This window comes from Onychostruthus taczanowskii, unplaced genomic scaffold, assembly GCF_017590055.1.
Source record: "Onychostruthus taczanowskii isolate IOZ18803 unplaced genomic scaffold, ASM1759005v1 scaffold8, whole genome shotgun sequence".
Classification (NCBI taxonomy): domain Eukaryota; kingdom Metazoa; phylum Chordata; class Aves; order Passeriformes; family Passeridae; genus Onychostruthus; species Onychostruthus taczanowskii.
This window is the reverse complement of record NW_024505892.1, coordinates 5,662,477-5,674,596: the sequence shown is the minus strand read 5'-3', so window position 1 is coordinate 5,674,596 and position 12,120 is coordinate 5,662,477. Positions and strand designations below refer to the sequence as shown.

The following is a 12,120-nucleotide window of genomic DNA, read 5'->3' as shown; positions in this document are numbered from 1 at the left end:
AAATTAGAAGACCAGAACTTGTAAAAAACTACCTCCTCTCATTCCATATATTTGTGGATTAACGATGTCATTGGGTTAACATTTTCACCTTCTAAACTCTATGGAAAGCTGAACCTCAATGATTTTTGGGGCTCTCCAGGATGAACTGATATGCTGGTATCATTAAGCATACCATCAATGCAGAGCCAGTTTGCAAGCCTGAAAACCAATGCTGCTTTGCTATTTTCCCCCGCCTACTCCAGATCACGCTGGAGAAGGTGGGTTTCCTGGCTGAGCAAGGGGAGCAGAAGAGTAGAGAGCAACCAACAGGCTTGTTATCAGGGGCAGAAAACAACTCTTGAGTCCACAAGTATTCTTCAAAAGCAAACAAATACTGCAACAAATCATCCATAAAACGCAGTCAAAAAGGACTTCATTTAATTAGTGATATGTAAAGACTTTTGCATAGAAAAAAGGTTAACAAAGTAATGCATAAAAGACCGACTAGGTACAGTATTTTTAAAACAAATATTTTAAAGTATATTTTGCATAATGTTTAACATTTTCAATGCTTATTGCTTTCTCCACACAGCAGAGAAATCAAGTGCATAATAGTACATGCTGTGTTTTATTTTTATTTTCTTTTTTTTTTTTACATAAAATCTCTAGTTCTTGACTGGTTGTATTAAAATACTTAGGTTATTTTAAGTCACTGTAATAAAAAATGAAAGCAAACCATTTTATGCAGCACTAGTTATCTGGGTATTGACAAAATAATTTACTCACATCCCATTAATACATTCATTTTGGTTTGGAATCAAACCCACATTACAATGTTGGCATGTTAATAGCCAATTTAAAAATCGTCCCTACCATAACTTCATTCATACCCAGAGTGATCATTCTCCCAGAAGTTGATAGTGAAAAGAAGAGGGATCTTGCACTGAATTGTCTAAAAGTAAGTGTCCAAGTACAGCTAAATAAGTTAAGTTGAACTCTTACAACACTGAATCTCTCGTATTGGCATGAATCAACAGTATCCAAGTGTGCACACTTTCAATAGGTGGCTACTTCTGGGTGCATGACAAATTCACTGTTTGTGCAGATAGGAGCTAGCACCATGTTTAAGCTATAAAAATGGGTGCCTCAGGGCTCACAGGCAATGCTGAAACATTCATTAATCCCAGCACTGATAGGATAATTGCTTTTGCCAATGCTATGCTAGACGTCACAATTTGGCAAGTCTGTACAAAGAAAGTGAACTAAGCGAGAACTAGGCCTGTCAAACTAAACATTCTTCCTCGGCAATCTTTTGGCTAAAAAAACCTCTCCCCTTCAAGAGCATGATCTGCCCTAGAAAAGTATCCTAGTTCTGGAGCTGAACGCAGAATTTCACCTCTCTCCCATACCATATCCATACCTGTGCAATGTTATTTGTTTTAGCAGAGCACACACACATATATATATATATTTATTTATTATTTTTTCAATGTCAGGCACTTAGGAAACTGGAACTCCTCTTCTAGCCTGGGGAGACCCGGTAGATGCAATCCCTCACCTCTCTGGCAAACAAGGATGCATAGCTGGAGAACTATTAGTTCTAATGCCTACGTATTTCTACGTATGCTGCAGGAAACCTCTACATGCTGATATGGTCACACTGTTAGGAAAGTCATTGCTGCTCCCTCAAGATGCCTCCAGCAAGACAAACGGAGAAGAGGAAGAAGGTGTCTCCCCATGTCCTCTCCGACACCGGCAGTGAGGATAATCGCGCCGTTCCTCGGCGGGCTCGGGGGCACCCCTCAGGCCCTTGGGGTGAGGGCTGAGCAGGGAGGGCTCGGCGACTCCCGGAGGCCGGGGCTGGCTGCAGGGATGGTGGGTGAGAGCACATGCGCGTGTGCCGACGGGGAGAGGCGGGAGCTGCAGTGGGAAGAGGTGTGTGTGGCCGGGGCGGGGAATTAAAAGGCTCCAACTTCAGTCCCCCAGGGTCGGTAGGGTTTCGTGCCGCCCCCGGTGCCGGCCTGCTGAGGGCTGGCGGTGGCTGACACGGCCAGCGGAGGGGTGATGGCGGTGGCCGCAGCGACGGCGGCGGCGGCCGCGCTGGGGGGGAGCATGGGGAAGGTGCCGGTGAAGGACAGGGGGAAGCTCTGGGCTGCAGCTGTGGCTGCTGCTGCCGCGGCGTGAACAGTGGCCGACAGGGACAAGAGGGAGGTAGAGAGAGGAGGGACGCAGGGAGCCATGCTGCCAGCGGAGGGGACTCTGAGGGCGGCATCGGCGTGGGCGAAGGTGGCCGTGAGCAGGGCGGAGCCGTGAGGGGGCACGTCCGAGGAGAGTCTGCATGGGGCAGCATCGGAGCCGTGCAGTCCATTCGGCTGCAGCAGAGCGGCCGGGAGGTGGTGGAAGGCGGCTGCCCAGTGGTGAGGGTGCAAGGGGTGGTGGTGGTGGTGGTGGACCATGGAGGAGGTCATGGCAGCAGCTTCCCTCTGAGAGGCGCAGGTGCTCAGGTGAGACACGAGTCTAACGCGCAGGGGGTCGGATGTGTCGAGACCTTCCACCGAAGTCAGGTACCTCGCGACTTCTGTCAAGCACTCCCGGAAGCCGATGCTCATGAAATCCATGGCCAGGGAATGAGCGTCAAAATAACCTGCAAGGGGAGGGCAAAATACGTGTTGAATGTGGAGCTCGCCAACCCAGTCCTGGCTCAGTCACTGCATTTCCCATCTGCCATTCATGGGTTAAGATGTGCAACAGAAGTTTGTTCTCTGGTCTGTAAATGATCTCTGTGACCATCCCTGTAATGTAACAGGCTGCAGTTGTTTATGCAGACAATATACAAATGAAAAGAAATAAGTCCATAAGACACTTTAAAAGATACATGATTCCTCTCCTGAAATTCCTCAGCAAGCTGCTGCAGTGCAGTGTTGATCCTGTACGTGTGAATGAGATGCTTATCCACACAAAGAAACAGGCTGGAGATCAGAGAGCTTGCATGTACTACCCTGCCTTTTCTTCCCTCCACTGGCATTCATCCTAATGCTTTCAAACTATTTCTTGACATTGTGAGATAGTTGTCGTAGCTGCTGACGGGGTCCCATCTACTTCACAGAGTCATTAAGACAATATGACATCCGGTGTTGCTTAACTACAAACAAAAAACATCTTGTGATGACTCTGCACACACACAATAAAAAGCTTTACTGAGAAAACGTTTTATGTAATGCCATCGCTAATTTGGAGATGGAAGACTGACAGTCATATGGCCCATGAGGTATTTCAACAAACAGCAACTGGAGCTCCATAGGCTTGGGACAAAAAAGCATTTGAAAAAAACATTTTATTAAATGCACATGAAAAGATACTCCCTTTCTAAAAGGGTTGAGCATAAAATCTTGCATTTAACTTGCAGCTCTTCAACCACAAAAAACCTATTCCACTTTTTGGAATTTTCCTATTTTAGTTTAAATGTTGTCTCCTTGGGGGAATAATACACTATCCACTCTGAAGTTGGCATGGTGTTTTTCTTCTCACTTTCAATGAAAATTTTTAGGTATGCATGACTGTGATGAGTGTCAGTATATAAAGATCAAGTGCCCCTCTTATGGTGGAACATGGCAGCAATGCCTTGTACTCTGTCATGAAATAATCTCAGCCTTTGTGAAAAGTGCTGGCACTTTAGATGGCTTTTTAAATTTTAATCAATTTTCAGGCTAGAAAGAAGTGTTTCTGCCACTGCACGCCCACATTATAGAATTAACTTAGGCACATTTATCCACATTGCTCCAAATCCCCTGCCTATACACTCCATCTTGCCAAATCACGATGGTGCTTTTGCTGCAGGCCCACTTGCTCATCTGAACCTGAGTGAAACCCTGGCTCAGCCAGCAGACCAACGAGCGTGAGGAGTTGAGGACTCCTGTCCGCAAGCGCTGACTCCTAACAGCTTTCTTCCTGCCGGGTCCTCTGCCACCAAAGGTTTGAGTGAACTCCTGAGAAACAAAGGCCAGGCGTGCCAGCAGCAGTGAGATAGCAGGGCACCTTCTCGGGTGCCAGTCAGCCTGGCATGGGGACTGCTGCTGTGCCGGAGGCTCCAGGACCTCCAGCAGCTTCAGAGGGGCTGACGCAAAGCCAGAACCACTTCCCAGCCCTGGCCACGAGTCAGCCAGCCTGGGAGTCCTGAGAGCACACAGCTCAAGCCAGGGCTTCCCAGCCTCCCTCCCTCCCTCCAGACTAGAAGAGATGTGGGGGATGTGGTTGTCACCAGCTTCCCCTGAGTCTGAGCTGCTGGCTCTGTGACAAGCCATCCCAAAGCCCTGGTGATCCTGGCTCCCTTTCAGTCTCCTATGGTGGCCGAGACATGAAAACAGAGGCTAGATGAGATCTGGGACTCCCAGGCTCCATTATATTTTGATGGTTATCTTTTCCCGGTTTCCCCTTCACCAGCTTCCCCCTTCTGAGAGAGATTTAAAAACGTTGTTTCTTATTTCTTTCCCAACCCACAAACATTCTCTACCATGTGCACATGCCAGTGTTTTGTAATGAACAGGAACTCTTGGTTTTACCTCATTTGTCCTGGTAACCCACCTGCGCTGCACACAGGTCACTTAAGCTGCATGAACCCATGCACTGACCCAGGTGGCACTCACTCAAGATAAATTTGTAGCGAAGCTGCAATAAAACCACACTGAGTTCTCTGCAAGCAACTCACTGTTGACAAATCACTCCTCCCCTGTGCTTGCTTGCACCATCAGCAAAAAGCCTTGGCCTTAGGCCAAAATAATAACTCAATGTGAACATGAGACCACTGTCCACACATGTGTCAGAGCAGCGGAAATGCAGAGTCTGCACAGGACCTGAGAGGCATCTGCCTGCCTGCCCAGGCAGCTCTGAGAAGGGGCAGAAGCCGTGTTGGGCTTTTTTCCCCGCAGTGCCCATCTCGGGATCAGTGTGCTGGGCGGTGGCCAAGCCCATCCTGGCTTGCCAAGCCCCACCCATTCCCCATCATGGATGTCCTCCTTTCTGTGTGTGGAAGAGGACAGTCCTCAATGCAGGGGAACATATGGGTATCAGGACTCATTTCTCCTTTCTGCAGAAAGAAGTGATTGTCCCTGGTAAAAATGATGAAATTCATTTTTTTGCTGATACGAAAAAAACTCTCTGGTGCACAAGATGAATTACGAAGAGGGAAATAAATGCAAGTAAAACAAATATCTACTTTAAAAATACTCTAAGAAATTATATTTAAAACTGTTAGTTAGATTGCAAAGTAAAACATTAAGCAAGCAGGAAATGCAGGCTTAAACTTTGCCCAGTACTCATTCTCAAACCTCTTTTTCTTACAGTTTCTTAACCTGTGCAGTGAGATTACTCTTATCTCTAGGACAGAAGGAGCAGATAAAGTTGTAGTATTGTGAAGCGATCAGGTACTATTGTGATGGGCCACCCACTGTGGATCACGGTGTGAAAGGCAGTTGCAGAAATAAGCCTGCATTGCCTCCCCCTGCATCACAACACTTCATCCTTTCCCACACTGCCACAGTTATGCTGGTGTCAGCTGGAGCAGGAGAGACCAACCAAGGAAGAGAACAGACTGCAAGACCTGGGACTGTGAACAATATCCAGTTTGTCCAACTGGAGCCAGAGGCTGGGCTCCACCAACATATCTCTCTGTCCTGCAGCTCCCATCCCAAGCATTTCATCCCCTGCCCCACTTGGCCACCTGACCTGACCCATTTATAAAAAAATCCCTTGCATACTTTTTTTGGGCGGGGAAGCTGGGGAAGGAAGCTTCCTGATGAATGAGGTCTCCATTTGGGTTCACCTCCTGGCCGTCCCGCTGCCGGGGCAAACATCGGAGGGGTGGGAGCTGCTGCAGCTCCTCAGAGGAACAATGTGCAGCGTGACGTGGGGGTCAGGCAGGGATAGCTGAGCCACACCTCGCATGGGCAGGATGAAGCGAAACAGCCACCACTTCCCTCAGCAGCCAAGCACTGTGTGCTCCATGCACTGAGGGAGACAGAGCTTGTGGGACACCAGCACACAGCCACACACTCAAAGAAGGCACCGTCACTCGGACACACAGAGAATCTGAATCACAGATTCAGGTATCACAGATAAAGACTGCACAACCATGATCAATGCTGGCGTTTTGTAACTTTCAAGAGCATGTCTTTACCAGCTACAGTGCTTTCTCAAGGACTTTTTACATATATATGTTAACCTTATTTTTCAATTTTGTACATTTTCTGAGGAATCAAGAGACATGTCTGTTACCTGATGGACAATAAAATTCCTTTCATCTCTTATCAAACAAGTTACCGATAAATTTTAAGCTTAAACGGACTCCTAGAAAAAAACCTCCTTAACACCTAGAAAAAAGGTGTGTCAGTTTGGTGTTAATTTTCACAAATAACTAAAAAACAGCCTTTAACTTTCTTTCCTATAGTCATCTGCTGTTAGGCATGCACTGATTCTAATCTGAGTTTTTTAATTGCTGCAAGGTAGGGAGAGGAGAATAATTCAGTCATGCACTAAAAACTTTGGTCAAAAAAAAGTAAGAGAGGGAAAGCAGCAGTTTCTTTTCTAGCCTTTACCTATATGGCATAGTGGATGAGTGAAGAATCAGCTGGTTTCCATTACAACAATTCAAAGTATGATCACGGTTGATGGCACGGGACGTGGGACTATGATTATGGAATGCCAGCAAGTTTTTCGCTCCAAATAAGTTCCAAAATCATGACTACACAGAACACCTCGTGGGTGGCTGAAACCATTTGGCCTCCAGCCTTGGGACTGTCAGCTTGCACAAGCGAGGTACGCTCTACTCCCGGCACTCAGCTGATCTAATGGGTCAGTGAGTGCAGCCACTGCGTATGCCAGCACCCATTAACAGGGAGCTACGCCGGCCTCTGACACACAAATATAGCATAGAAATGTGAGTGCAGAGAGCATTGCCTGCCTACCCTCTTCATCAGATACCTGGAGCTGCATAGAGCAAGAATGGGTTTTGCTCTGGTGAATGAGATGGTCTAACCTGGAACTGAAAAGTCTTTCCAGAACAAAGAAAATATTTAAACATAAATTAAAGTTCTTCTCTGTTCACTTCCTTTGGTATAGCAGCTCAGTAATGAGGTTTAGCATCAGGTTTTTAGCTACACAATTGTTGCCACAAACCTCCTGTTTATGTTTGGTGTTTGTGTATTTGTTTTGTCTCCCTGTGCAGATTTCAGTGCTCTTTGGAAACCCCAAACAAATCTCTGACTGGGCTGCCTGTGAATGAAGCCTTTACTCCCACAGTGTTATGAAAGCAAACACAAGCCCAGGGTCAAGTGCTTCTTTTGTCCCAGTAGCTCTTTCCCACGAGTTCAATCCTGCCATTAGCATTGATTTCCACTCCTTTAATCTGGAAACGCCTATCACAGCTCCTCAAAGCACTTTTTTTATGAGATTTCCCCAAATATTAGAAGAAAAATGTTGGCTCCTTACCTTTCCCTCCTGTTGCCTGCAGCATCTTCAGATGATCCACTGTCATTTGCAGTATTTCCGCTTTTTCTAATTTGGCAGATCCCTTTGAGATAAGAGACACATATAAACAAAGGCTTACGAGTAGTAGAAACTTTAATTTGATATACTTTCCACTGAGCTCAGCTGTATGGTTTCAATTTCCCCTATCATTAGGACATTCTCTGCTTAATTCTTTCGTAAGCATCTGCTTCCCAGACTCGGTTTAAGGACTAATACCGTCTCTCTGATTTCTCTTTATTAAGGCTATACCTCAGCCCAGCTCTGGCCTTGAAGGTAGTGTAGAGATGACATCTTCAAGAAATGAGAGAATTACGTAACTTTCTGGACTTCCTTTTTAACAACAAACACAAGTGGAGAGCTGGCAGGAGGGATCTGTGCGGCCACAGATTAGGACCGTGCTGCAGCGTTACTTTTTGTGCTATTACCGGTAGGTGTCCCTGCGGACACACACCCAGCACTGTCCCTCTCCTCATGGCCTGTTAATTTGCAATGTGTCATTTGGTTGTTGAATGTTCCATTCTCATTTTTTGACTGAAAAAACTGCCACACAGTCCACAGTATTTTAAGTTAGTGAGAGGCCTACTTAGCAAAGACTAAATACTGTGAAAGAGTGTAGCTCCTCTGGCAGTAAAAATCTTATCTGATACTAAGTGTGGCTTACAGAGCTACAAGAGATACTAGAAAAGTACAAAATAGAACTCAAAAGATACTATTAGTATATAAATGTGTAAATAAAACTATTTTGCTTGGTAGCATTCCCTTGGATATCTGAAATGCACCCAGACAACACAAATGTTATTCCAATGCAAGAGATCATCCCTTGGCATCAGTTAAAATCAGGGCCGTGCAAGCTGCAGCCACCAGTGGATCACATCCTGCGAGCCAATTTTTTTCTCTTAGTTATCATCAGGGTCACCTCACTGTCTCGGCCAGCTTCACCCAGGTTGCACATTTTTGAGTTGGGCAAAGCTTACCCGGTGCTGTGCAGCCGTGCTTCAGAGCGCTCATCTCTGCCACACTCGGGAGTAGCACGGGGCTTGGGGAGGGAGGGAGGGAGGGAGGGAGGCGGAAGCGAAACTAAACCTCCAACTTGGAACCTCCAGTGAGCTGAATGTCAAGGAGCTGGGCAAGGACTGATGACTTTGTCCTTGGCATATTGCGGGAAAATGGTGGGACTTTCTGATTCAAATACAGCACATGCTCATTTTTATGGCAGTGCATTTTTTTCAATCTGCTTATTGCTTTCAAAGCACCAACGTTGATGCGCGTGTGAATTTTTGGTCAGAATTCCCCGTTTTACATGCAGCTACATCCTGTAGCTTTCTCAGACTTCATCTTTTCCATAGACACAGTACAAGCCGTCTCAGTGAGAGTGACTAACAGCTAAAAACTGCATGGTGCTGGGTAATTTCCAAAGGCTCTGTAGGACTTGTTTTATAATGTTTGTGGTTTTCAAGAAATAAACAATAAAATGGGACAAACAACTGTTGTCTCTTGCCCCTGTTTATCTAGCTGAAAATATCCGTGTCACAGTTTTGCCAGAACCAATGAAAGGGCACAGTGACAACTACCAGTTACTAAAAATCATATTGCAGGTGACACAAGTGATGCTCTCAACCAATACTTCAAATTTATTTTTTTCAGCCGGCTTTTGCTCAGGCCAGGGATGAAATAGGCCTAGCACGGTGCGGTGTTTGCCACGTAGTTACCACTTACATTCAACACCTCCCAATCCTGCTCTCAGATTTTACTTTCTGGGTTTTTTTATTTTACTATTACAAGGAAGTCAGGTTATTTATTTTCAGATGTTTCATTTTTATTGAAACATAGTGTCAGTTGCACATATCCGTAGATCGCCAGACACTTCTAGCAAAACAGGAACAAGGCTGAATATTGAATCAAACCCAAATAATAAAATTCAAGATACAGAAAAAAATTAATTTGAATGGAAAAACCAAAATGCCTTTTTTTTTTTTTTTAATGAAACATTGTATTCTAAGGTCTTGGTCTGTAATTTCATGACCAAGGAGCTGAGCCAAAGTTAACTGGATGCTTTCAGACTTCCTACTAAATACTTTCTCACTGAAAGTCTGAATATATCACTGACTTCATTAGCTGACAAACATGGGCCTATTCCACCTCCTAATGCACTGGTTCTAAAGAGTAATCTTAAAACATGAATAATCCAGACTGTCTGCTCCCTTTTCAGGAAACTGGACTGATTTGCTTGCAACAAAAGTATAGATTTGGAAAAAAAAGGTCTTTTAAAGTAGTGGCAAAGTAAATGATATTTAAAGATTTAGACAGAAGACTAATTTACATACAGGTTTGGGGAGTAGTGTTGGGTTTGTGTATTTTTATTTTTTATTTAATATGGAGTAAAGCACATTTTTAACAAAACCACTACTGGAATTCATCGAAAGAACAGAGGCAACAAGAACACAGTTACCCTTAAGGGAAAAACAAGCCAAAGAATGGAAATGTTTTTCAGCCTTATAATGAATTATGTTTCTAATAGTTTTGCCACAACAAAGCATTTTATTGAAATGCCTGCTTTGTGCCAGATCAGGACACATAGAGTATTATTTTAATGAGATTTACAAGAGAACTAACATTGCCAGATGAGATACAGAACTTATATTAAAAAAAAAAAAGCTTACTTGTTTTTCAAAAGCAGTTGGCACAAGCCGCCTCAGCTCTGATAAACTGTTGTTTATACGATCACGGCGCCTTTTCTCTATAATCTATTCCCAAAAAAAACCAAAACACGTTAAGTTCATAAAAATGAAGGGCAAAATCACGGCACACATGCAAACTGTCAGATGCAAAAATAATTCAATGAAACTTACCCCTCTTCTTTTCTTTCTGGCCATGATCTGAGATGTTGTTGTCGGGGAATTTGATCGAATGACAGAACTATTACTTTGCCTGCGAAACAATAAAAGTATGTCAGGTGTTGCACAACTTGACACCGCTCTTTGAAGACACCTTAGGTCACCATATTATGTATGCACAGTCCCTCTAATGCCATTTTCAATGCTTTTAAGATGTGCCTTGCATTGCACAGTGTTTTTGAAGACAGCAACGCATTTCAGTTTTGTCTGCCCCAGCATACATTTTGAATTGACATTTTGAATTTTCCAACACTCTGTGTGAAATAGAGTCCTTTTCTGCAAACAGTTCACTACCCAGCACAGATTTCATTTTCTTTGCATATCAAGTCCTGCCTACCAAGTACAGGCTGAAGAACCAGGCCCAAATGCACATGAACCATCTCTATATGGCAACAGCAGTGGTGAGTGGACATACCCGATGACACAACCTCTGCCAGGCCTGCTGGGTTTTGACATTGCTGCCCATTGCTACACAGTCAGTAGATGGTCAAGTACGATGCCAGGTGCCCAGCCTGGCTCTGTTTGATTGTCCAGGAGCAGAATCCAAAACCTGCTTTTAAAATGATACTACCCACAAGTATGAAGTTGTTCTTATTTCATCGAGAGTGCGCGAAAAAAAAAAAAAAAAAAATCAGTATCTTTTAATACTCATTTAGCCTCTGATGAAGACGAGATAGGGCTCTGGTGCATGAACCTCTAAATTGGCAGGAGGAGCCCCGAAGCCCCTCAGCGTCCCCGCAGCGCGCCCAGCGCGACCCTCCCTGGGCAAACACCACTGCTCGCCCTCGGCTCGCACGGCGGGTTTGCTGAAGTTCAGCTGCTGAGGATCCCTGCTTACTTTCCACGGCTCATTTCCCACTGGCGCCGGTTCCCTTAGGTTGCTTGGCCTGATCAGGAGCGATTTTGGAAAAGGTCTGATTGCAAATGGCAAATTAAGCGGAGCTAATGAACCGCAGCCCGGTGGCTCACAAAGCTACCGGAGCGCTCCGCGTAATTTCGAGGCTCGGGCAGTCCGAGCGCGGGGCTAATTTTTGGTGAGCCGGCTATGAGCGAGCTGCCAGCTGACCTGGAGGGGCACATAACACCTCTGACCTCGGCGGGCCGCCCCCCCAACCCCCATCCCAAGGGGGTGTCCGGGTCTCTCCCTCGCCCTGCCCCAGCTCGGGGCGCACCCCGGCCCGCGCCCCCGACGGAGACGGCGGCCCCGGGGGTGCCCCACTTACCCCGAGTAGATGTTCTCGCTACCCACGTCTATAGTCTCGTCCATATCGCTGTCTGAGGTAGTTTCCTCGCAAGGTCGCTTCATCGTGTGCACGGCGCGGGGGCAAAGATAAATAAATCCGGGGGGGCTGTGGGCACGGCACGGCTCGGCACAGCACGACTCCACACCGCCAGCAGACCAAGCCCTCTCTGAGGCGCTTTCCCACGCCGCGGCACAGCCTCAAGCCCGACGGCCCGCCCCCGGCAAGGCCCGCCCTGCCGAGGGTGACGGGCGGGGGCCGCCCACCGCCGGGGCGCGGAGGCGTGCGGAGGAGCGGGCGGCCGCCCGGCGGGGGCCGTGCCGCCCTCGGCTCACGGCAGGCGGGGAGCGGAGCCGGCACGGGGCCGGGGAGGGAGGGGTACCGGGTTCCGAGCATCCTCGGAGCTCGCCGTGCGGGGAGAAGGTGCAGTCCTGGATTCCCAGCCCTCCGATGCTGCCGGAAGAAGAGGGCTGGCCGGTGTCGCC

At 46.6% G+C, this 12,120-nt stretch overlaps 1 protein-coding gene across 1 annotated transcript; it reads right to left on the bottom strand.

The window, feature by feature from the left end:
- Positions 1-610: 610 nt before the first annotated feature.
- On the bottom strand, positions 611-11,828 carry HEY2 (hes related family bHLH transcription factor with YRPW motif 2). The gene is made up of 5 exons (XM_041423761.1): positions 11,618-11,828; positions 10,350-10,428; positions 10,161-10,244; positions 7,462-7,543; positions 611-2,623 (listed from the first exon to the last, which is right to left on the bottom strand). Exons 1-5 carry the CDS (start codon positions 11,698-11,700, stop codon positions 1,938-1,940), a joined length of 1,014 nt encoding a protein of 337 aa, XP_041279695.1. The 5' UTR covers positions 11,701-11,828; the 3' UTR covers positions 611-1,937.
- Between the last annotated feature and the right edge of the window lie 292 nt (positions 11,829-12,120).